General features: G+C 41.8%; 1 protein-coding gene across 1 annotated transcript in view; it reads left to right on the top strand.

Moving 5' to 3' along the window:
* Window positions 1-1,964: 1,964 nt before the first annotated feature.
* Window positions 1,965-26,755, top strand: part of Sdc2 (syndecan 2) — a 109,974-nt gene continuing 85,183 nt past the window's right edge. The window contains exon 1 of the mRNA XM_013012540.1: window positions 1,965-2,539. Within this exon, the coding sequence (XP_012867994.1) occupies window positions 2,480-2,539 (60 nt within the window). The 5' untranslated portion in view covers window positions 1,965-2,479. The remainder of the gene's footprint in view (window positions 2,540-26,755) is intronic.

The following is a 26,755-nucleotide window of genomic DNA, read 5'->3' as shown; positions in this document are numbered from 1 at the left end:
TTCCTCCTCTTCTTCTTCTTCTGCTTCTTCTTCTTCTTGTTTCTTGAGTCTTATTTACTTTGTCATATCTCTTTATGTTTTTGATTTAACATCCACATATCAGGGAGACCACGTGCAGTTTGTCTCTTTGCTCTTGGCTTACCTCACTCAACATGATTTTTTCTAGTTCCATCCATTTCCCTGCAAATGCCATTATTTTGTCCTTCCTAATGGCTGCATAATATTCCATTGTATTCCATGTACCCTTTTCTGTTCTTCTTCTTCTTTTCGGTTGTTCATGTCTTAGATTAGCCCATAGACAAACATAATTGTCCCTTTTAAATTTCCTTCTGTGAGTTTTCTAACCGTGATAGATTACTAAGACATTGTAACTCACTGTTAGGGAATAACTCTGTTTTATTTATTTATTTATTTATTTTGGGTCCGGTTGTGGGGCCTGAACTCTGGGCCTGGGCGCTGTCCCTCAGCTCTTCAGCTCAAGGCTAGCACTCTACCACTTGAGCCACAGCACCACTTCTGGCTTTTTTCTTTTTGCTTATGTGGTGCTGAGGAATTGAACGCAGGGCCTCATGCATGCAAGGCAAGCACTCTACCACTGAGCCACCTTCCCAGCCCCAATAACTGTGTTTTATTCTAAGACTGAGTTCAAAAATGATCCTGGCCTTCTATTTCTTTGTCTACAGCCATGTATCTTAAAGGCTGGCAACTCTTTTTGCTTGTTGTTGTTGTTGTTGTTTGAAAGGAATGAAGATTTATTGTCACTCACAGATTCAGTCAGTGGTTGGCTGGCTCTATTAAGGCTGGCAACTCTTATGTAGATGGAGCTTTCCATCAAAATTTCTTCAAGACGTATTGGTGTGTAGTTTTTACATATCAGAAATGAGAATACAGTGGTGACTAAGACCGAAAGTTCCCTTGGTCTCTTGGAATGGGCACTGTAGAAGCAAACAGATCCACAATTCATTTACTCTCGAAGTCAGAGAGGAAAAAATGGCGGTGGAGAAGCCAGAAGGGGAACATACATTTGCCACATTCCACAACATACCAAAGGCAACAAACACATCACTTCATCACCAAATATTTCCTCCACCGCAAGAAATACAAGTGCATTATTTTCTTCAAGCTAGAAAGGAGTTTATCCCTCCTTTCTTTGAAATTCTCTTTAGCTTGTTATTATTCTGGGTCTCTAGCCAATTTTTCATCAAATTGCCCTATTTGTAGCTTCCAAATGTGAACACCAGTACGCGGAAATGGAGCCTAATAATTGCCCTGGGGCATGCACTATGTGTGAGGCAGAAATGCCATTCAAGCCTTTAATGAAATTATGCGCTTTGGAACTGCTCATACTGGGTAGATAGGATCCATCCTGCCCTTCCTTGGTTTAGACGAGGGAGAGGGAGGGGAGGAATGTGTGTGTGTATGTGTGTGTGTGGGGGGGCATTTTTGTCTTTTAAAATGCAATTTTCACAAACCAGTGATTTATGAGCAGTTCACCTCATTTGAACATTATAAAGTTTCTCTCTCTCTCTCTCAACTCGCCCACGCGTTTCTTGGTACTTACTGGCCCTAATCTCCAAAAAGCGAAATATTGCCGTGGATTCTTTGCCGCTGATCGATCCGACCCTTTAGAAAGAAGCAGAAGAGGAGGAAGCGGGAGAAGGAGCCCCTGCCTGCGCTGAAGCGTGGCGGGCGCAGCCACAGCGCGGAGCCGCGGGCGCCCACTGGTCCCGGGAGCTGCCAATCGGGCTGTAATCCGGGAGGAATTTCTCCGGGGTTGATCTGGGAGTCACTCGATTGCCCAGGCTGCCTCGGGAAGGAGGGAGAGTGGGAGGCAGGGAGGGAGAGGGAGGGGAGGAGGGAGGAGGGAGGGGAGCCCGAGGAGGCGGGCCCCGGAGGGGGCGGCGCGGAGGAGGCGGAGCGCGGCCCGCGAGCCACTAGCCGGGCTCCGAGGCGCAGCTCTCCAGATACTCCGGGAGCTCCGGCCCCGCACCGCGCGCGCCCCCGCCGCTCCGCCCGCAAACTTCAAGCCGCAGCTCCATTTCCAGCCACTGAATTGTGTTCCTTAAAAAAGAAAAAAAAATCCCCGAACTGAATCCCCCACCCGGGGAGGGATTCGCGGAGGAGTCACAATCCGGCCGATCAAGAAGCTTGCTCCGGGGAAGAGCAGCCTCTCGGGAGCCCCAACTCGGCGTCGGGAAGCGCAGAAAGCCAACAAGTGAAAAAAGAAAGAAAGGAAAGAAAAAGAAAGAAAGGGGAAAAAAGGCGCCGCGTTCCCCAGGGCGCTGCGCGGGCGGCGGGAGCAGGCGCAGGAGAAAGCGAGCGCCCCTCAAACCCCGCAGCCCGGAGCCCGGGAGCCGCGCTTGCTGCGGCGGCGGCTCGGCTCTCCGTTCCCTCGAGGCGGCCCGCGCCGAGCGCAGGACTGAATCTTCCCTTCGCCCACTTCGCCCGCACCGCCGGCGAGCAGCTGGTCCCCGGGAATATGCAGCGCGCGTGGATCCTCCTCACCTTGGGCTTGGTGGCCTTGGTGTCGGCCGAGTCGGTGAGTGGAGCCCAGGCGAGGGCACGCGCGCAGAGCGGGGGATCCCCGGGCAGCGGGTGGGGGAAATCGGGGAGCTCCATCTGAGTGATCAGATGGAGGGGCGACGGGTGTGTGAGTGGGGGTCGTCTAGGACAAACGCGATCTCTCTTCCACCCCCTTTTCCCGCTGTCCCTTCTCTTCCCGCAGAAAAGCATGGATTGCTGGGGGGGGGCCTCCATGGTCTCTAGGGATGGGGGGGTGCACACTTAAGAGTAGCAGTCTTCTCAAGTCACCCCCAACTTCCTCACTTTCTGGGGAGTCTTTTGCTGGACCCGAGGGAACCGCTGTCTGGCGACCCGAGCAACGCTAGGCTCCGCAGGGATTCCGGTGCGCTCCGCGCGCGCGCTCGGCCAGCCCTAGGGATGACCTGGAAACTTTGGGCGTGGAGAGGGGAACCCGTCCTCCCTTCCCCTCCTCTTTTCCAACTCTCCCAAGTGCAAGTTTGGGGATTCTGAGCTCCCATTTCAGAGACCCGCGAAGGTCCGGAGAGAAAAGTTGGTGAAAGTTCTTTTGTTCGATGCTCCCCGCGGCGACTGGGGCGAGGTACCCGTTCTCCTCCGTGGAGACGCCGTCCAGCAGTCCCGCGGGGGACACAGACGCACCCCCGAAAATGTCAGGGTGCTGGCTGATGGAATCCTAGTCCTCCGAGACTTCCTCCTCCTCCCCGGAGGGCGTCCTGAGCCCGGTGGAGATGGGGCAGGGGAAGGCGACATTTTAATCCGGGCTGCACTGGAGTGCCGAAGGATGCGTGTGACACGGAGCTCGGCCTCGGGCGGCGTGGGCCCGCGGGGGTCGAGGCTTTCCTTCTGTTTGCTTTCTTCCTAGCTCTCAGGCCCAGGCCCGGCAGGCAGGGCTGGCGGCAGCCTCCAGCATCCTCCCCCTGTCTGGCAGTGGAAACTTGATTTTTCCTTTGGATCGCTTTTCTGGGTTTGGAGCTGGTTTCCTTGCATTACCCAGTGAGCGCCCTCTAATGGAAACTGCGTCCCCAGCCTCCCGGTTTCTTTGGCTGCCCTTGCCTTGGGTGTTGGGTGCCTGGAGTTCTGGATCTCCTGGGTGGAAATCCTGAGCTCCTTCCTTGGGTGGCTTCGAATCTCTCCTCTTCTCTTCCCACCCCCGCCCCAACTCCCCTATCACTCTCTGGTCAGGGCCGGTGACCCTTTCTGCCTTCTGTAGTTCCCAAGGACTTCCTCCTCTGCCGCCTAGTAATGTGCCCATTTCTAATTAATTGAACTGTTGCTTCCAAAACAAATCACTATATATTATCTTCGTGTGTGTCATATTGTGGTGAGCGCTTCCCCCAATTCTCCTAAACCCTTGAAACTGGGAAACATCTTTGGTGTCTTCGGTGGGGGGGATTCCCCCACCCTATAAGTTAGTTGAGGTCAGAGCATGGAGAATGGGAAACTTGTAAGTAGATAAGGAATTGGGCACTCCCATTGTAAAATGCAACTGTGAACCTTATCAGTATTTCTCAGTGGCAAATGATGGTTGAATCCGTTGCAATTAGCAGCAGTCCCCCAGCTAGTTTATGAACTTTGGCACGTTATACACGCAAGGGAAATGATTCTCCGTTTATTTCAGAAACAAACAAACAAACATCCTTGTTCATCTTTGTTGCAATACAGGGCAAAAGGACAACCTCATGTAGTTAAGAGAAGCTTGGCCAAAAAGCTGAACAGGGAAGGGGAAATCCACTCCTCCCCCTATTCCTGTTTAGAACTTTGTTAGGAAATACGACCGTTTTGGGACTGTGGAGAAAAAAGCCTTTGGAGTTTTTGCATAAATCTGACAGTTCTCCTTAAGGAAAGGTCTTGCTCAACTGTAGGTGGCCTCCCCAGTGAGAGCTTTTCCCTGAAATCCAGATCTTTAGTGTTTACTAGTTGTCAATTTGAATCAGAATCCAGTGTTTCTCCAGTGAACAGCTTGTTTGTGGGCAGGCAGTTTTGAACCACTAGATATCCCCTGCAAGTGTGATTAGTGTGTGTGTGTGTGTGCCTGTGCGCACACACACACACACACAAACACACACAAACATGCTTACTTGCTTGCTTCTGTGCTGGTTCTGGGGCTTTAACACAGGGTCAGGAGCCCTGTCTCTGAGCTTTTGTGCTTCAAGCTGGCCCCTGAGCCACATTTCCACTTCTGGCTTTTTGGGTGGTTAACTGTAGGTAAGAGTCTCATGGACCTGTTACCGGAGGACTTCTGGTTTCAAACTTAAGATCTCATCCGGAGTAGCTAGGATTACAGGTGTGAGCCACCAGCCATTGGTGCTATCTTGGTTAGATATTTTCAAGATATCAACTTGGATATCCTCCTATACAGTCTTTGTTCAGTGGTGAGTCAGTCTTTCTTAGTAGAAACTGTTTCACAGGCTCAGAATGGCTAATGGTCTCTTTAAATCATCCCTCAGCCTCTTGAATGTTTCATGTTAGCAGGGCATTAATAGAAACAGACTTGAAAGGCTTAATTTTTAGAAGTTTAGCTGCCATGAAACATTATTTTCAGAATTTTGCCTTTTAATTTGGAAACTACAACTGTGTCCTAGGATTTAGAAGTAATCATTGTCGGAGCCAGAGGCTTTTTCAAAGGAAAAAAATAAAGGAAAAAATATCTGCAGTTTTGTATTTAGCAGGGCCGGTGGGAATGGGAGTGGAGGTTGGGGTGGTTCTAAGGGCCTAAGTCAAAGGTGTCTGAAAGGAAGTAGTAGTCCTTCTCTCTTGGATGCAGAGAGCAGGGAAAGCCTATTCCCAGTGGTCCATTCATGCCTTCTACAGGCAGGTTAGGACTTTCATTGTGGGAAACAGCTCAGCAAAGGATGTCTGCGTGTGGCAGTAGAGATATGCTGCTGCTAGTTTTTCTGTCCATTTGTTTCATGACTTGTTTATCTTTAGAAATAATATATTGCAGACTGCTATAAACACATAATTTGAAACTGGAAATATGTTTGAGAAAAGGAAGCAATTTGAAGTAGTGGAATTTTATAAACATGCTTAGATGTCTATAAATGAAAAGAAACTGTCAAGTCATTTGGAGCCATGCATTACTTCGAAGGACATTATGAAAGGCAGGCTCTGGAAAGTTTGCATTACAAGAGGAAAAGACATTGAAATCTTAAATCCTTGCAGCTCTTTGAAAAGCATCTATTTGCACTGTTGTAGTGACACAAATTAGTTTGGTAGGAACCAGAGCTCTTTATTTTTTGTTGGATAATAGCCGTAGATAGATGGCATTTAAGAAGGAAAATTCTTAGAAACTCAGATTTGCAGGAGATGGTGTCCAAGAGGAAATCTGTCCATATCTTTCAACTCATAGTCCTGGAACCTGGTATATCTGTTTTGTTTTTTAAACCTATTGAAAATATTGTATATATTTATGGATATTGTGATTACATATATACTATGTTATAAATATAATGTGTAAATATAATACATAATATATATTACATAATAAATATTATTCTATATATTTTATGTATAATCATTTCATGTGCTTGTGCCAAACTGAGGCTTGAATTCAGGGCTTCATTCTCTTGTTTGACATTTTTACTCAAGGTTGTTGCTCTGACTTGAGTCACAACTCCACTTCTGGCTCTTTGCTGGTTAATTGGAGATCAAGGTCTCACTGACTTTTCTGCCCTGGCTGACTTTGAACTGTAATCCTCATTTCTCAGCTTGCTGAGTAGACAGGATTACAGTCATGAGCTACTAGCGCTTGGTTCCCCTGTGGTGTTTTGATACAAGTATACATTATGCCGTGTTCAGATCAGGCTAGTGTACCTCATGTGATGGTACCAAGCTTTCAAGGGACAGTCTGTCAGGGGAATCCCCCTGTAACATGGTCATTCAGGTGGTGCCTTGGACAGTCATTTGTTTGGAAAGAATGAAAAAAAAAAAAAAACAGCTAAGGTTTTCCCTGAGCTACTTTTCAAGTTACCAGAAGCCCTGGAAGCCTGATTGTTCATCTAGAGGGTAGCTTAAAGGCCTCTTGGGTTGGTTCTGCCTCTGGCTGGCCCAGACACACAGTGCGTGACCAGCTCTGTCATTAAGGTTTATAGGGAGTCCCATCAAGTCTGTGCTGTTGGCCTGCCTGCTGGCTGTGACCCAATAAGTCTTAGGAGGAATGCCTCTGAGTTTAGTTTCTCACGAGATTTTCTTCTTCTATTGCCAAAACAACCAAACTAAAGGATCCCACCCATCATTTTCTTCTTCCCAAAGCAGGAAGAAAAGCTGTCATTCTATCAACAGTATGTTTTGGTAACTCAAAATCAGCTACTTCTTTTGTTGACTGGAAGCTCCTACAAAATCTCAGAGAAAAGCAAGAAGTCAGGAAGATGACCTTTGCTGAAAACAAGCTACTCTTACTTCACATTTGGTCAAGTGTCTCAGGACTGTTATTTTCATTAGAGTCCTTTTGAGGGTAGTCTAGGAGAAATCCTTAACTCATTTGACTTGGTTCACACCCATGACTGTCTGGGTCTAAATCTGAATTGTCCTTTTTTTATACTGGGATGCAGTGCTGGAAAACCAGTAAACCCTTCTGGTCTACCTGGGGCTTGTGTTCTAAAGAGCCAGATAGCTTTTCTTCCAGTGTGTTTCACGTTTACTTATTTTTGTGTTTGGTAGCTCTTCCAGCTTATGCATCTGTCCGTCACTAAGTAGTTGCCATTCCTAGCCCAGACGCTAGTCTGCTCTTTGCTATGTTCTCTACTACACTGATCATGACACCTATGGTCTAGAAATATCTGTATGTCCTGTTATCATGCTTTAGCGAGAGTTGTAAACTGTTCTTTATCAGTGCTCTTTCCTTGTTACTGTCTTGGTCATTCCTTACTGTGTCTCATGCTTCGACTTGCTGGTGTCACTGTTAGGAGCCCTGCTTGTACATAGCTACCTCTTTAGAATTTCTCCTTTGAAATTCTATCAGTGAAGTCTAAACTTCAGCTAGCTTTCCATGACAGCTCCAGAACCCAAATGTTTATTTCTGTGCTTCTATATGTAGGAAGCCAACTGATGGTCAGAATCACTGCAAGTATGCATAGCTACAGGACTCAGGACCTCACCTCTGACCTTTGCCATGAGAGGCTTTGAATGGGGGTGGGGATGGGTAATTTGTATTTTTTTTAATAAAGCATTTCTGACGATTTTAATGAGTCAAATCACACTTGGAAATCACTGGTCTAGATGGCATGGGTTACCCCCTCATTATGTGCCTTCCCATATCTCTTCTAGAGCTCTCAGGAGTGGCTGGGGTTAGAGCACAAAGGGTTTGGGTTTGGGAAGTGGGCAAGTTTAAGTTTTAGTCTTGAAACTCAAGCCTGGTTGAACTTGAACCACATCTCTGCATTCTAGGTAGCTGCTTTTACAGGCATGTGCCACATGCCTAGCTCCTTGGCCTCTGTTTTCTTGGCTATGAAGTGGGGGACCCATAGTAATGTGTTGCTTAAAGTCTCTTACCTCCATGACCTCTCTCCCATCAACACTGACTCTGTCTGAATGGAGGGGTGGTGTCTCCATACTCTTGAACTACACACAGGGCTGGGTTCAGGACAGAGGCTAGGTCAACCACTGCTGTTAGTGAGTCATCAAATACAGGTGCTCAAGGGCTGGAGTGTGGGGTTGATGGGTATGCTTAGTCCATCAGTTTTACTGTGGCTATCGATGGCAGTGCTCTGGGAGGGCCTTGGTGGTCTTGGGCCACCTGGCCAGCTTTGACTCTTCTTGACCCAGCCTCATTGTCTAGGCAAGGATGATGTAAAGTGTAAACAAGAGCCAGATGAGAAGTCCCAGTACACCAGCAGTGTGTGTATTCCTCCTTTCTTGCTCTTTCTTAGCTGGCTTGAGAGTCCAGAATGATCTGTGTTATGTACATGCCAGTGTGCTTGCTCTTGGACATCTAATGGAAGGGGCCGAGGACCCATACGGAGTAATTTAATTGGGAGGGAGGGGGGAGGTGGGAATGCATGGAATTACTCCTTTTAGCTATTTGGAGCTTCAGCTCATACTATTGAGAAATCTTAATCACATTTTGACAAGTCTATTTCAGAGAATTAACGTTAGCAACAAGGCTTGTGAATAGGAATGTGAAAATCGGGATGTGGATGTTTCTCTTTTTCTCACGTGTCTCTGGGCAGGCAAAAGGGAGTAACCTTGAAGTCTTTGTTGGCTTCTCCAGTGAATGTCTAACCAGAAGTGTGAGGTGTGATGTGTGATGGGTGGTTAATTTGTGGCGAGGACTCTGAGCTATGGAAAAATGTTATTAAAGCCCAGACATGTTCTTAACAGTTCTTTCCTCAAGGGTTGACTCTGTTTGTGAAATTATTGCAAAGATGCAGTTACTATTCCCTTTACAAAGCATTTTGATGTTTATTTTTCTTATGATTACACAAGTACATTAACTACAAACAGCACTGAAGCAGCATTTGCAATTAATGGAATTTAATCTTACAACATAAAATATGTATATATATATCTATATGGGTATGTGAATGTATATAATGCAATTATTAAAGGAAAATATTTTTGAGGTCTTACAAAAAGTGGGGAAAAGTTAAAAATACTTTTCTACAATTTGTTATTAAGCGAAACTAAAGTTATAGCATGTTAATGCAGAGTCAGGTGAAACTTTGCAGGTAAGAACAAACCTCTATGGGATCATCCTTAAAATGGTGGAGTTGAACTAGAGGAACTTCTTGGCTTTAATATTTATGTTTCTTCCCAATCAAATACTTCTTGTTTTTTCCTTTTAAGATTTACCTTTATTTATTTTGTTAAATAACAAATAACAATCATATGTGTTTATTGAGAATACCCCCATTTTAAAGAGAAATGCTTCTGATTTGTTTATTAAAGCTAGGAATTGATTCACAGTGTGGAAAAGTGAGTCCTTTCTGATAGCTGCTGGCTGTCTGTTCAGTTGCACTAAATTGTGTACTAGGATGGATTACATTGCTCTTCCTGTTCATGACCTAATGGGTGCATTTTCTAATATAAGCCAATGTATTATGACCAGTTGGTTTGCTAGAGTTTACTTTCATTCTAGATAGAAGACAACATGACTTCCTGATATTATTTGGGAGGCATTTTTAGGCATAGTCTTAGGAAGTATGTCAGGCTCCTCCCTAGGTTTCTGGTTTGTACCTCTACCTCCACAGTGGGTCCGGGAGTGGGTGCCTCCATTTGCTTCCTTCTTCATCACTGGGGCCTGCTAGGAGTTGTGGGCCAAGCACAAATGGGAATGTATGAGCTGGCTCTGGTAGCATGGAGCAGAACCTGGGCTCTGGAGCTAGGCTAGCTTGGGTTAGAATGCACCCACTATACAATCCTAATGTTTCCAAACATCCCATGGCTCGGTTTTCTCACCTACAAGATGGACTGTCCTAAAGTAAGTTCTTAAGTATATGTGAGATAAAGTAGGTTGGAGTTATTTAGCAAGTGGCATATTCATTCACTATGTCATATGCAAGTTATATACCTGGTTTCTCTTTCTCTAAAGAGAAAGGACTTGGCATATATACTACCTGGGTCATCTGATGAACACTAACTTACAAATATATGTAACAGAGCCTGCGTTTGCATTACTAGAGCCTTTCCCTACATTGGGGCAGACTTGTTCTGTGCTGAGATATTGAGCAGATGTTGAATAGTCAGTTCTCTAAAAGTGGGTGATGTGAGAAAAGACATCATTTATCACTTCAGGCTGATGGAACGTTCTTTTTTAAAAAATTATTTTATTGTAAAGATGCTGTAGAGAGAGTTTACAGTTACATGAGTAAGGCAATGAGTACATTACTTGTTGATCATTTTTACCCCTTCCCTTGTTGTTGTCCCACTATCCTTGCCTCCCCCACCTCCCACACTCCTCCCCACCCCCATCCCCCACACTGCCTGAAGTTGTAAAGTTCCTTTCCAGTATACTGTCCTGTGGGTATCATTGTTACAATGTGTCCTTGTTTCCAAGTTTTGTCATTCCCCTTCTCTTCCCCAGATTAGACAAATGTATATACAAGATGCAGGGTACCAAAATCAAGTACAGTGATAACAGGGGATATGCCAGAGGGGAAGAACATACAAAGGAAACAAATAAAAAAGAAATCACATGGTACATTTAAGACAATAACAATAAAGACAGACTTCTTGTGTCCATATCTTGGGGTTCATTTCACTTAGCATCATCTTATATGGACATATGTACATAGCTTTTGAGCTTTTCAGCTCATCTGATAAGATTATCCTATATGTATACTAGTTATTACAAATAAGGGAAACCATGGGATCTAAATTTCTTTGGGACTGGCTTACTTCACTTAATATGATTTTTTTCCAAGTCTGTTTCCTAACAAATGGAGCTGTGTTGTTCTTTCTGATGGAAGCATAGAATTCCATTATATATATATATATATGTATATATATATATATACATGTATATATGTACATATATATATATATATATATCACATTTTCTTGATCCATTCATCTACTGAGGGGCATCTGGGTTGGTTCCATATCTTAGCTATGGTAAATAATGCTGCAATAAACATAGTTGTGCTGGTAGGTTTAGTATGGCCTTGTTTGTTTTCATTTGGGTAAATGCCCAAAAGTGTGATTGCTGGGTCATAGGGGAGCTCTATGCGGAATCTTTTGAGGAACCTCCATACTGCTTTCCAGAGTGGTTGACAAATTTATACTCCCACCAACAATGCAGTAGGGTTTTCTTTTTGCCACATCCCCTCCAGCATCTGTTGTTATTAGATTTCTTGATTACAGCCATTCTAACTGGGGTGAGGTGGAATCTCAATGTTGTTTCAATTTGCATTTCTTTTATGGCCAGAGAAGTTGAGCATTTCATCACGTGTCTATTGGCCATTCTTACTTCCTCTTCAGAGAAGTCTCTTTAAGTCTATAGCCCAATTATCAATGGGGCAGTTGTTTCTTTGAGGATTTGTTTTTGAAGTATTTAATTTTTTGAGTTCTAAGTATATTTTAGATAAGAGGCCCTTGTCTGTTGTATAGCCAGTGAAGATCTTCTCCCAGTCCAGGGGATCTCTATTGATCTTACTAGCTATGTGCCTTACCATGCAGAAGCTCTGCAGTTTCATGAAGTCCCATTTCTTTGATTTGTTGTGTTTCTGGGTCTTTATTAATAAAATTTCAGCCTGTGCCAAGGAGCCCTAAAGTTTCTCCTCTCCCTTCCTGTAATGTTTTGAGGGTGTCTGCTTTTACTTCAAGGTCTTTGATCTAGTTGGAGTTGATTCTGGTGCAGGGTGATGTATAAGGATCTAGCTTTAGTTTTCTACAGGTGTTTAACCAGATTTTCCAGCACCATTTACTGAAGAGGCTGTCTTTCTTCCATTCTATTTTTTGGCTCCCTTATTGAAGATTAGGTAGCTATATGTCTGTGGGTTCATTTCTGGATCTTCGGTTTTATTCAGTTGGTCTTCAGGTCTGTTGTTGTGGCAGTACCAAGCTGTTTTGATTACTATGGCCTTGTAGTAGAGTTTGAAGTCTGTATTGTTAGTCCTCTAACTGTTCTGTGTGCTAAGGATTATTTTTGCTATTCAAGGTCTTTTATTGTTCCATATGAATTTTGGATTGCTTCTTCGATCTCATTGAAGAATGAGGTTGGGATATTGATAGGTATTGCATTGAATTTGTAAATAGCTTTTGGCAGTATTACCATTTTCACAATGTTAATCCTTCCTATCCAGGAACATGGGAGGTTTTTCCACTTCCGTAGTTCTGCTTTAATTTCTTTTTTTAGATTTTTAAAGTTTTCATCATAAAGGTCCTTCACTTCTTTGTTAAGTTAATTTGTAGGTTTTTTTTGTGGGGCTATGACAAAAGGAGTTGCTTTCCTGATTTCAGCTATGCTCTTCTCATTATTGGCATACAGGAAAGCCATTGATTTTTGAGGGTTAATTTTATACCCTGCTACTTTAACAAAGTTTTGAATCAGCTCGAGTAACTTGGGCGTGGAGTCCATGGGGTGCTTTAAAACAAGATCATGTCATCTGCAAAGAGGGAGAGTTTTACTTCATCTTTTCCTATTTGGACCCCCATTATGTTGATGGAAGGTTCTTTCAGGGACTGGGTGACACTGAAAGTGGAAGATGTGAATGCACTTCTTTTCCAGTACTTCTACTTCTGCAGATCTGTCCAAAGGAAATGATTTTAGCTTAAGAAACTCTTTATAAATGTGTTGAAGACTTAACTTAAAATAGTTTAAAACTTGCATACAACTTGAGTGTACAGTAGTATAGTAATGGTCAAAAGAAGAATTCCTATTTGTGTTAATTGGCATGTATATATCATGCAGACTTTATAACAGATAATGTGAGACTGAAAAAAATGTATAGTAAGTATATTAAGATTTTGAGCTGCAAACCTCTGGATCCTGAGTATCTGGGGTTACAGGCAGGAGTTACTACACCTGTGGTATAGACATATATCTCTACATTAAAACCTCCCACAATCCTGTTCGTGGGATAAAGTTGTGTAGAACTAAGTACATCCCTCCCCCAATACCCATATGCGCACAAACACAAGTAAAAGTGGAGAAACCTGAGTAAAGTATGTGATGGTTTGATTGTATTGATATTGATACCCTTGTGATATTTACGCATAGTTTTATAAGATGTTCCACTGGGGGAACCTTAGGGTACCAGAGATCTGGGTGTGAATCTACAATTACTTTCTTCAAAAATTAAGTTAAAAATGTCAGCACTCCTATATGCTTTTACTAAGTAAGTTGTGCTGATTGTTCAAAAACCACACCATTGACATTGCTGAGCTAGAGAGAGATAGGAGGCTGCTCCTTCTCATCGTCTGGGCTTTGTGTTCCTTTGATGAATACAGCTACTTACTAAAAGAAGAACTATGAATGCTTTGACATCAGAAAAGCAATACAATTATTAAGTTTCAGGCACTAATAAGATGATCTCAATAGATGCAGAAAAAGCAAAGCATCTGAGAAAAACAAAATAAAATAAAAATGGTCATGTAAAGGTGCTTAAAACCTGTGTAACTGAAGGTTTACTCTACTAGGGTTAGCACATTTGTGCAGGATCCTGACTTGATTGGCTTCACATGTTTAGGAACTGAAAGGCCACTGTTTATGGAGTTGTTAGGCAACAGTCTGTCACATGGGCAACAGGTGTGTGATAGCCCAATAAAGACTGAGTTCTAAGAAATACAGATTGTAACTCAAATGGAGTTACGGGGTTCAGAGATATACTTTTCTGAATCAAGATTAATGTAAGGGATGATGTCTAAGACTCTGGAATCTTGACAGTTTACATTTCTGTTTCTGGTATTCCCACTTAAAAGCCATATGACTCGGAAATTTCTTACCGTCTCTGAGCTTATTTCTTTGGTGCAAAACTGAGGCTTATAATCATTTTCTTTTCAGTTATTTTGAAGATTATCACAGTAATGACTGGTTATTTCTACCACAAAAACCTGACCCACTGTTTTAAATGTGTTCGTTTGAGTAGCACCTGTCTAGCAAGTGTGAGGCACTAAATTGAAACCCTAGTAATGCCAAAAATACACACATGCACACATCCCTACATATTTATTTCTCTTTCCTTCTAGCTTTAAGTGTTGTGGTTCTGGAAAAGACTATGTGTAAGTATGCATGCATGTGTCTTATATTTCTCACTTATATTTTGACCCTTGACTTTCTCACTATATTCTGGCCTTTGACACCAAACGACATACATTTCACAAATTTAGGACCCGTTTCTTTTTCACCAGGCAAAGTGTGACGCTACGTTACATGATTTCTTTCTCCCATCAACCTTGCTTTCCAAATTACACTTCGCTAAAGCACACAGTGGACTTGGTACAAGTTGGAAATTTAGTTACCAACCTGGGGTAGGTCTTAAGATTATCATAGAAAAAAATGCTTATAGAAAGTTAATGTTTGGCCGGGCACCAGTGGCTCACACCTATAATCCTAGCTACTCAGAAGGCTGAGATCTGAGGATCTCGGTTCAAAGCCAACCCGGGCAGGAAACTCTGTGACACTCTTATCTCCAATAAACCACTAGAAAACCAGAAGTGGTGCTGTGGCTCAAGTGGTGGAGTGCTTGCCTTGAGCTAAAGAGCACAAGGATAGCGCCCAAGCCCAGAGTTCAAGCCCCACGATCGACAAAAGAAAAACAAAAAAAGAAAGTCAATGTTCGAACCTTGAACTGTAAACACCGATTAATCTTTAATTTACTTATACGTTAAGACCTTAACTATGTCTTCTGAAGTCATTTAAGTAAGTATAATGTTTTTATTTGATTATATTAGATTTTGTAATTATCTGGATAAGCTATTCACAATGGTGGGCCAGTCAGCACTTGATACTTGTTACTGTCCATCTACCAAAGGCAAAGCTTGTGGCTAGTGCTGTGCTTGAAAAGGCATGATGGGGTGCTTATTTTCAAGAAGCCATGATCTACCTATTGCTTATTCGTGAAATTAGAAGATGAGTTGGTCTATCTAGGACATGTATGATATGTTAAATATGAATCAATTTTTGTCTGAATCTAATTGGACATATCTAGTAGTCAGCATGGCCTTCATGCAGAAACCTACAAGGATAACAAGAGTCCTTTGTAGGAGAGAAGGTTTTCCCAAAAAGTAAAAACCTTCCCAGAGTGGACAAAGAGATGGAGAAAGACCAGAATCCTGTTGATGACTGCCAAAAATTTGGTTTTTGCAATTTTTTTTCCCTATCTGCTGTCTAAGGAAAGACTTCTGAATAGTAAACATTTCAGAAGGCATGAACACTAAGAAACTGTTTAGGACTTGAAGAGTTTTTTCAGAGAAGAAAGAAAAAAACCTCATATATTATTTAGTCAAATTCTCCATTGTCTATACTTTGGTCTCCTCAAGGTGAGGGCTGGACTTTGCATGTTCAGTTAAGATAATAGGTCTTGACAGAGTGGGGATAATTCACAGTCTGCTCTTTTGGATATTCTGCCTTTTCAGTTCTTACAACAGATGTTTGAACTGGAGTTGACTTTTCGAAGGAAGCAATCCAGAGAGGATGTAGTTAGTCTCAAGGTGACATAAGTAACCAGTGGCAGAGTTCCATGTTGAGCCTAGGCCATCAGACTTATTGTTTCTTATTATTCAATGTTCCTTTTCTAGCGCCCTTCCCTTATTCCCCATATCAATGATTAGCTGCTAATACACATTTTTATTTCCTATGTGGTGAAGAACTGAATTACTGGGTAGAATGTACATTATATGTAATACTCCCAGAATCTATGGGGTTAATATATTTTGTGCAAAATAGGTAATTTTAGGTAATGCTTAGAGATAAAAGCTTCCTGGAAATATGAAATAGGGCTAGAAGCAAAATTTTCACGAATTAATACTATGTTTTTTTCTGGGGGGAGGAGCGGAAACCTGCATTTGTAGGTTGAAGGAAGGATAAGGAACATTCATTGCATTTTTATTCTGAAAATATCAGTGCTGCATAGGAGGGTGGGGCATCTGGGGCTCTTGGCTTAGGTATAAACATCTTTTTTAAAAACTCATTTTCCCCATTTTCTGTTGGAAGCAGATTCATCCCTTCTTTCAATAATTTCCTTTTGAAACACAGCCTTTTATAAATCTTAGTATAACAAATAATCTGTGTCAGTGATCTTCAGAAAATAAGAATGTGGGATGATACATTTAAGGAAAGGATTTTCTTGAAAAGCAATAACACTAAAAGTTACTACTCTGGTTTCCTTATTTGTTGTTACAAGGGTGATAGGCACTTGGCATTTATTATCAACCATTGTTTCACAGCTTCCAGGCAGTATTACTTGCAAGGACTAGCTGCAGTAAGATATTCTGTTTTTCTAGCTTTCAGTATGCCTGCTAGGATACTGTAATCTTCCCAGGGAAGAGTCAAAGTGTTTTAAATATCTCACCACTTTTTAACAAACTAAAAGAGTGTACCCTGGAATTAATGAACTGTCAGATCATTTGCATTGATGGTCACAGCATTCAGAGTTATTTAATAATAGGTAATATTTTACCATAATGGCCTTTATCTACAACCATGAGTTTGGTAATAGGGAGAGCTGAGGCATAGATTGATTGCCTTATTTATATATCTTTTTTGTCTAGGGCTTTTGTGCATAAGAGGCAAGTACTTTATTACCACTGAGCTGTATGCCTAAGTCCTAGTGGGAATGTTTTTCCATCCCAGCTCTCCTCATTTCTGGCTATACTTGGACACCTTATATTACCTGTCTATGCCTTGGTGTTCACATTTGTGAAGAGGAGATTGGTCACAATATCAGAGATGCTGGGAGGGTTCATGAATCCATGTTAGTGAGTCAGGTGCTTAGAAGGGTGTCTGCTATGGAGACTATAGCGTCAGTATGAGCGTATAACAGATCGAAGACAAGATTGTCTTGTGTGGTTTTGAACTTTAGAGAGAGAAGAATGATGGTGCCACCAATCATCAGGAAAGTTTGAGGAAAAAGGAAGGTATTTTTCTCCTTTTCTACTTCTCACCTGGGTCCTGAAGAGGCTGTTGTGGATAAGCTTTGTCCTCTTGCTCTGCATGTTGTGATTCTTCTGGGGGAGCTTGTAAAACCTCCAGACTCATTAAATCACAGGCTAGGAGGTGCGGAGTCCAGCTCCTGGGTTTGCAAATGCTCTCCAAGTGAGTCTTCTAGCAGTGGTGGGAATCACAGCATGCGATGGCTTCCTGGTCTCTTCCAGCTTAGAGAGCTGGTAAGACTTGGTACCCTCAGTGTATGCTCTCAAGCACAGGTGACAGTCACTGGAAAATGGTGACTGCAGGTCGCACAGGCTACAGAACTAGAATGTTCTTGCTCCCCTCTACATTTTTCTACCTTCTTCTCAGTATCTGTATTTGCCAGCTCATAATTATTTTTGGTGCATTGTGATACATTTGAAAGCTCTTTAGGCAAAAGATGATATATCTAGAAATTAAGTTCATATGATGATGTCTTTAAAAAAATGGAAACATTTATCTTCTCAAAGGGAAGCTTTGCTGGCAACAAAGGGTATTTGTTCTCTGGGTTGGCTGCAGAAGTGCCTGTTTGGTCAGCTTATTAGATTTGCCTGAGTTCAGGCTTTGCACACAGGACTGTGTGTGTTTGCTTGATTGGAAATGTGTGCAAGTCCTCCATTTGTGTCCTTGACAGTGGCTCACGTGTGGTAAACATGCTCCCATTCCTGCAGTCTGGACCCAGTTCCAGCTGTGTTTATTGCATGCTGTGCCATTGTTAGCAGTTGAGATAGAAGAGACAACTTTAGGCTGTCTTGTCTTGGGAACAAGGACATTTGAGTTGCCTTTAGTTCTTGCTTAAGCATAAAAGCCCAAGATCTGATCTATTAATAGTTTTACTTTGTTCACATATCTAATTTAAGAGTATGTTTGCCCTCCCTCCACTCTAAAAAAACACAGTTTTCCATTTGTTGAATAAAATACAGGATATCTTTAATTGTCCAAGGCGGGGTGGGGGGTGGGGGGTGAATACCTTGTTTAAGAATCCCTTGCTTAAGAATTCTGGATTTTTCAATGTTTTAAAAAATTGCTCTGTGGGATAACATTAAAATACTGACCTTTTCAAATCTGCCTCTCAATGTATACTCTGTCCTATGATGGAGTTGGGGCAGGGAGTATTTTGAGAGCTCTTAATACGAACCATTCACTGTAGCTCATTGGCTTGTCAGCCCACTTGGTCCATTGGCGTGACATGTTTAGTTAGATGTGTCTCCACAAAGCATTAAACATACAGACAGATGAATCTTTGAAATTAAAAAAGTGGAAATGGGAATGCTTTTCCTCTTCTTCCCAGGCACAAGTGTATCTCAGAAATAAATGTCCCAGAGTTGTGATATAATACAATTTAGTATATAGTATTGTTTTCCTGTATAGACACCAAGGCCCATACCAGGGAGTCTATCAGGACAGTGTCTAGTATTAGGACAGTACTTGTCAAAGTGCAGAAGTTCTCAAATCAGCATCTTCTTTCCACAAGAATTAGTGCAAAATGCAGTCTTAGCCTCACACCAGACCTACTAAGTAAATCAGAATGGGGAGGGGGGGCGTGGTAGGAAGCAGTAAGCCTAGGGATTTTGAAGGGTTTTGTTTTGTTTTTCTTATTACTGGGGTTTGAATTCAGACTCATACTTTCTAGGTTGGTGCTGTACCAGTTAAGCATGACCCCAGTCCAGTTTTGCTTAGTTATTTTTCAGATAGGGTCTTGAGTTTTTGCCTAGGGTAGTCTTGGACTGTGATCCTCCTGCTACCTCCACCCTCAGAGTAACTGAGCTTGCACTTATATACTATCATGCCTAGAATATTTGTGTGTGTGTGTTTGTGTGGTGGGGTCTCACTAACATTTGTCTGGGCTGCTTTGGAACTGTGGTTTCCCCTCCCGTTCTCCCCATCTCTAAGCACCTAGGACCATAGTCATGTACCAGCATGCTTAGCTTACTTCTGAGCTTTATACAGTCTTCTAGGGGATTCTCTTGCAAGGTAGAATTTGAGAACAAGTAAGCCATGATTCTCTGACAGGCCAGCATCCTTGATTGTGTTGCCCAGATATCCATCTTCACTTTTGATGCTGCCTAGGTGATTCTTGTGTGCAGAGAGACTTTCAGACCTTGCTGCTGAACACATGGCTCAGACCAGCATCATCTGGGAGCTTATTAGAAATCTAGAATCTGGAACCCCACTGAGACTTACTGAATTATAGTTTGCATTTTAACAAGATTCCTAGTGACTCATCAGCACATTAGAGTTTGTGAAACACTGCTTTATAGAAATAGTGAGTTTCCTTTATAGGAGTCAGTCCCTAGAACGCTTTTCATTTACAAGTGTTGTGAAGAGGCAGAACAGCTGCTTTGTCTGCTGCCTGGCGGTGACTCAGGGATGCAGCTCTTGGAGGGAAGGGAAGGCATCAACAGCTGGGACCATTAGGAACAATAGACCTCCAAGCCAGCATTCAGTGAGTGAGAGTTGAGATCCTTCCAGGTGCAGGTATCAAAAATTCCAGTTCAGATGGGGCTTAACAAGAACAAAGACATTTTTTGCCCAGATAATGGGAAAGTCCAAAAGTACCATTGTTGAGGGTGGGGCTGCATCAATATGCTTGTGTGTTCTCATCGAGCCTCAGGTTTTACCTTTCTGCTTTCCTTTGTGAGAGTTACTTCTTTATAGAATTGAGGTGACAGCAAGGCTGTTAAGAAAAGATCTGTAAAAAAAAAAAAAGAAAAGATCTGTAAATACAGTGGCTTAAAATGCAGATGTATTTCACTTTTGATATAACAACCCGAACACAGGATGGCAGGATAGGTCTACCACACTCACTTATACTTCTTACCTATGCACATAAAGTTGCAATTTACCTTTACTGATTCCCAGTCCAAAGAGAGTCAAGGGAAGAACGTACACATTCTCTTAGGGGGGTCATTACCTGAAAGTGGGAAGAGTCTTCCTACTGACATTCCATTGGTCAGAATAAGTCTCATAGCTTCCCAAGGTGCAAAGCATGCAGGGAAACGCAATCTTTATATTGTGGCCATTTACCCAGCCAAAATCTTGGGAGGTGATGTTACTACATAGGCAAGATGCAATGTGGCATCTCCAGGTTAACAGCCTGTGCTCTGAGCTGTTGAAAGTTTCTCTTTCCTGGCCATTTGAGTAGGAATTCCATCATGGCTGCTTGTGGTTGGCCTAGCCTTGCATCACATGCATCATTCCTGGAACTGCATGTGGAGAAGGTTTCATGTGGACTCTACTGGGAAGGAAATGCTTCCCAAATAGACATGGAAAGTCTATTACCTGAGGGAAGAGAACAGAGAGGCCACTTCCTGCTGCCTCTTCCATCATCTGTGCTCTGGTTGCCCTGTTGCAATGTCTCTTTCCCTTTCAAGATTGATCTTAACCTTACCTAATTTTCCAGGATAAAATATTTGACAGATAAAGCCTTTCGTCTCAGTCACATCCCTAAAGAGCTATGTTGGATATGGGTTCAGGCTTTACCCCTTGCTTGTTGACAATCAAAAACAGGCATGGCTCAGATTGAGATTCACTTTACTCTTGGGCAAGAAGGGAAGTAGAGAACTTGGAAGAGGTTACAGTGAGGTTGTGGGTGTTTACTCTCTGTCAGGTTAAATGGTATATTGGAAGATGATTAGGGGATAAAAGGTATTTAAGAACAACTGTATTGGTTGAGTTTAGTAAACACAGAATGAAGCAATGTACTTTTGATCTTCTGTTTGTTTATTCTAGTGACTGGTAAATTTGTATTAAAGGAAAGATAAATTTGTTTATGACAAAACTTTAAAAATCTTCTAAGTTAAATGTTTTGAGTCTTTAATTGCTGTAGATTTGTAACACTGTTGTCTTATGTGTTACAAAAATGATGATTTGAACTGAGGTTTACCATCCCTGCCTCAAAGTTTGATTTCCTTCTTTTGTATGTTCTATTTAGATCTTGTACAAAAGAACTGAAGTGATTTCCAAGACTGAAGGCCTTTTCTGCAAGAAATGATGTAAATAGTTGAATTATATTTAGATCCAACTAGAGTACATTAAAAAGCATACTCTGTAATGCTTTCTGAAAAGTTTTGACATCTTAAATGGTAGAAAAATAATACACGACATTCAAATAACATGCTGTTTCTAAGCCTTTCAACTACATGCTTATTGTCCTTCTAATAAAAATGGAGATTGTAGATACATCAGATGTGAATGAACTACAGTTTTACTTGCCAGAACTCTGTGTATTCTGTTAATATGATTTACCCACAACACTATTGTTGGCTCAATAAATATTAAGAGAGCATTTGTGACATGCCTCCTGGCATTCACTGTTTCTCTGCTCTGAGACTTCTTACCAGGTTGCTCTTGTTGTTTGAGCCTCAAGGTACAAACAGAGAAAACATGATGGAGTCAAATTTCTTAACCATAAACTATTTACAGGTGTTGTTTGGCATTCCTTCAATAAAAGTCTTTTAGTTTATTGAATAAAAAGCTATTTTCTTTTCACAGTCTATGTATTCAAAAGTTTTTTTTTTAATTTTACTGGGAATTAAAGAGGACAATAAAAACATCTTCTGGAACTATAACCATCTGACAAAGCTTACATTAGAAAAATATAATGACTTGCATCTGACCCATTTAATTCTAGTTTCTTTGGGACAGACAAAAGTGAAAGGGGCAGAGACTTTGAAGAGATTGATTTTGGTTGGGTACAAGCTCTCTAAAAACACAGGCAGATGGAATAAGCCCATTGGGCAATAGATAGTGTCTACCCTGAAGGTGAGCAAGTGTACACATGGCCGCTTGTGTGAGATCCTTAAGATCTTTAGAGGAGGTTTAGATCATCATTTTGTGGGAAGATCAGCTGATTTTTTTTCCAGATTCCTCCTGGCCTTAGAAGACACTGTGGTTGAAGCTGCATGCTGAGTACCTTTAGGATGTATTTTATTTCTGTTCCTGATATTTTAGTGTGACTGAGTCTAGAAATCTTGTTTTGTTCTTAGTTGAGGCAGTATGATTGACTTTCTGCTAAATTGATGGCAGAACCTCTACTTACCAGATTTATGGGACTTGTGTAACCATTGGAAGTTAATGTTGTCACATGTCTCTGACATTGGCTATCCTAGCCAACTCTACTCTGATGTGAGCCATGGATGTGTCCTCTGACACTGGAAAGTTAGGCAAGTTCAAAACCATTCAAGTAAGTGGTTTTGATGGAGGGGGAAGAGAAAGAGCCCTGGGAAGGTGTAAAGCCACATAGAGGGAAAGGCCACTGCCCAGCCTGTCAGGGCTTTGAGAAGTACTCTTAGTGTCCCAAGTATTCCTTCAAGCAGTACGGACCCAGGTGGCCCTTCTTAGATGGTGGTGCTGTGCCATGGGTCATCATTTGAAGCTTTCCATATGAGCCTTAAGTGATAAACATCGCAGAGGGAAATGGAGGGCAGGGCAACTCTGGATTATAAGCCATTTTTCTATTCTGTTTTCCTCCACGAGCACTAACTTCTTTCCTTCCCTCCCTCCCTCCCTCCCTCCCTCCCTCCCTTCCTTCCTTCCTTCCTTCCTTCCTTCCTTTCCTCCTTCCTTCCTTCTATGTTGTAGGGCTTGAACTCAGAGCCTGGGCTCTGTCCCTGAGCCTCTTTGTGCTCAAGGATGGTAGTCTTCTTCCAGTTTTTGAGTGGTTAATTGGAGATAAGAGTCTCGTGGGAACTTTTCTGCCTGGGCTGGTTTTGAGCCAGGATCCTCAGATCTCAGCCTCCTGAGTAGCTAGGATTACAGGTGTGAGCCACCAGTGCCTGGCCCCATGTTTCTTTTTTATTGTTGGTGAAGCAAGACATGTGATGGGCGTGGTGATGCTGCCTAGGTAGCCAGAACACTTGGGCTTATATAGTCATGTCTCGCTCTGCCAGTCAACAACTGTGACCAGTAGAAAATTGTTCAGCCTCTTTTATCTCTTTCCCTGTTTGTGAAACCTGCTATTCTTGGAGCCAAACATTGAGTGGTTTTTTTTCAAATAACAGCTGCTTTATTGATTGCTTGATTGATTGATTGAGCCAGTACTGGGGCTTGAACTCAAGGCCATGAGCTCCCACTTGGCTTTGGTGCTCAAAGGTGATCCTCTATCATTTGAGCCATGCCTCTACTTCTGGCAGTTTGCTCATTAATTGGAGATGAGAGTTTCATGGACTTTTCTACCCAGGCTGACTTTGAACCTCAGTCTTCTGATCTCAGCTTCCTGAGGAGCTAGGATAACAGGTGTGAACCACCAGAGCCTGACTATCTTTTCTTAAGGAAATCATAGCCAATTCTCCACCCCTACATTCTATCTGACTGCCTTGGAGTAAAGTTCTTAAAATTATAACCCTGAGTTTTAACATTGTGTAGGCTAGTCTCTCTACTTTGCCAGGCAGGTAGATTGATTACAGTTTTTGCTTGGCATGCAGTAATCTTTCAGGATAACCCATTTCCTATCATAGACATGCCACCTCATCTAGCTGCTTAACTTATATTTCTTCTTCCAGATAGATAAAAGGATAGAGGTGGCTTTTGCTATGGGAAATAAGAGATGGAGTAGGAGAGAGTTTTCAGTGTGTGTGTGTGTGTGGGGGAATGTTGTCCATCTGTTAGAGACAGGCAATAACTGGGGTGTGAAGGCCAGCTGTCCATGTTCCATCAGTAAAAATTCCCGGTTGAGCTTTAATGTATTTTAAACTGGGATATTACCCACTGGATATATAGTCTCGGTTTCCTGGACCTAAGTGGTTGAGTGCTCTACAGAAAAGATCACCTGGCTTCCAGGATTGGTTTCTGGGGACCCGAAAGATGTGATGAGGGCTGACACTTCATACAGCTTGATTTATCTAGGATCCTTCCATTTTGAAGACATCCCAAGTGCCCATGAGACTGGTGGCATGTATTATTAGAGGCAGGTGGAAAATACTCTTCCACAGTGGTGGTGACACATACTGACCTATGGCCCGTAAGTCCAGGACTGCTTGAGAATCTAGTGTGGCCCTTGGCAGGAGCGGGGGGGGTGTTTCTCTGCTCTTCTCCATGGGGGCAAATTGCACTTTCTTGGTCCCAAACCAATGTGCTACATTAGAATGTGAATGTGTCTCAAACCTGTAGAATTATAAAATTACTTACCAAAGCCTGCAATGACCCCAGGACCTTAGCTCATGTCAGCATTTGCAGTTCCAGGTATGGGGTTCTCTATCCTGAGCTAAGGATCAGAACATATCTAGCATTTATCATAAATTACTTATTCCTTTAAAAATACCTTATTTAACCATTTGTGGATAGGACTGTCCTATAATGGTTTGTGATTTCTATTATATGTGTGTATACATTATATGCATATACATAACATTTAAGGTCATACCATGCCAGCTTTGTTGAGCTGTGAATTAATCTACCACAAAATTTTCCATATTTAAAGTATAAATTTCACTGGCTCTTGGAACACTTAGAGTTGTATAACCATTACTGCAATTTTAGAACATACTATCCCCACTAAAATGGATTGCACCTATTAGTAGTCCATCCTCCCTCTACCCCCACCAAATCTCAGACAACCAGTAATCTGTCTCTGTAGACTTTCCTGTTTGAGCATTTTATTTAAGTGGAATCATACATTATATGGTCATGTGATTGGCTTCTTTTAGTACATTTGCAAGGTTTATTCATATTGTATATATCCATATCTCTATTAAAGAATAATATTTCATTGTATGGCTGTATTACCATTTTTATTTTGTTTTAGCTATCTAATTTCTTTTGTGGTCTTTGGGATCAAACTCAGGGCCTTACGCATATTCTACCTTGTGAAAATGCAGTTGTTAGTACAAATTTATGTGGTGGCATATGCTCATATGTTTTGATTTGGGGGGGCACATTTGTAGTGCATTTTGTAGGTCATATGGTAACAATGTTGAACATTTTGAGAAATTGCCACACTATTTTGCAAGGTGGTAGCACCTTTTCCCATTCCAGTCAGCAAAGCACCAAGTTCTAATTTCTTCGTATCACCAGCAGCACTTCTGTTGTCTGCTGTTATCTCTGTAGTTTGGATGTTTGTTTACCTACTGGCTAATGATAAACAGGGCATGTATGTTGCTTTATTAGCCATTTATATTATGTCTATAAAGAAATGTCTTCAAAACCATCACCCCTATTTAATTTGGATTGTCTTCTTAGTACTGAGTTTTCAGAGTTGTTGGGATATGATGAATACAAATCCTTTATCAGATGTGCAATTTGTAAATATTTTATCCCAGCTCAGTTTTCATTTTTTTTAAAAAAATTATTCTTTAGTTGTTTTTATTTTTAAAGTAGTCTTATGTTACCTCAGGTAACATAGGCTTTGAAATCATAATCCTTCAGCCTCAGCATCTCCAGTGTAGGGATTACAGGCGTGAACCACCATACCAGGCTTATTCTCTTGACAGTGTCCTTTGAAACACAATTTTAAAATTTTTATTAAGTCTGTTTTATGTGTTTTTCTTTTGTTGTTTATGCCTTTGGTATCAAATGCAAGAAACATTCCTGATTGTTGCAACACTTTGTTCTTGTTTCCTCCAAAGAAGTTTTGTTGTTGTAGTTCTTCAATTTAGATCTGTAATCCATTTTGAATTAAGTTTTGCATGTATTGTAGCATGGAAGTGCAACTTCCTGTTTTCCCTTTTTATTCTGCAGATGGTATGCAGTCATGCTAGTGTCTCTCTTGTTAAAAAGATTGTTCTCTCACCGTTGAATTGTCTTGGCAGCCATATTGAAAAAAATCACTTTACCATGAATGTAGTGATTTATTTCTGGACCTCCATTTGTATTTGTGTGTATATGAATCTTAAAAGTAAATTCATCTGTGATTGGCTTTAATTTAGGTAGCTAGGGAAATGGAGCAGGTTAGAATATAGCATTGACTACAACAGGACATGTGGCCAAGAGGTATCTCCTGCTTCTGTTAATCCCACTTGTCAGGAATCAAAGAATAAGTGTCAGGGTGATTGTTTGCTGTTTGTGTTCCTTCTTTTTCTCTTCTTCCTGCCATGGAAGGGAAGGCTTTGATGGTAATTCCCCAAGTAGGTTTTTCCCCAAGTGAGACCTTGGATAGGTGGTGAGTCCTAAATGACTCCATCTTCAAGTAGCTGATTCACCGAGGTCCTAGTCTCATAGTCTCAAAAAGCTTGGTGTGATCCTCATATAGTTTCTTGGATTTTAGTGATAGAAAGTCCAACACTGGGGAAAACCACGGCAAGACTTTGCTGTGGCACCTTGTGCTTCCTCCTTGCAGATGTGGCTGAAGAGACTGACTGCTCTGCTCTGAGAGTCCTTAACTATGGGAAAACAGATGAAAGGTTTTGTGAAAATGTATTAATTTTATTCCTGGGTCTGTGGGAATTTAGAAATACAGTATAGGCTTCTAATTGTTCACAGCTGGCGCATGAATACAGCAATAATACTAATTAGGGATAAGAAGGCTCACCTCTTAAACTGTTAGTTTTAATACACTAAATGTTTTTGTTCTGAAATCTGGCAGTCTCCAAGTGAAGTTATTTTGTGGAGGCCCATCTGGTTTTCAGTCATGAAATGTATGGCATCTGCCTTGCCCTGCTCTGTGTGTGTGTGTGTGTGTGTGTGTGTGTGTGTGTGTGTGTGTGTGTGTGT

Source organism: Dipodomys ordii, unplaced genomic scaffold (genome assembly GCF_000151885.1).
Source record: "Dipodomys ordii isolate 6190 unplaced genomic scaffold, Dord_2.0 Scaffold17, whole genome shotgun sequence".
Lineage (NCBI taxonomy): Eukaryota > Metazoa > Chordata > Mammalia > Rodentia > Heteromyidae > Dipodomys > Dipodomys ordii.
This window is presented reverse-complemented; position numbering and strand designations above follow the sequence as displayed.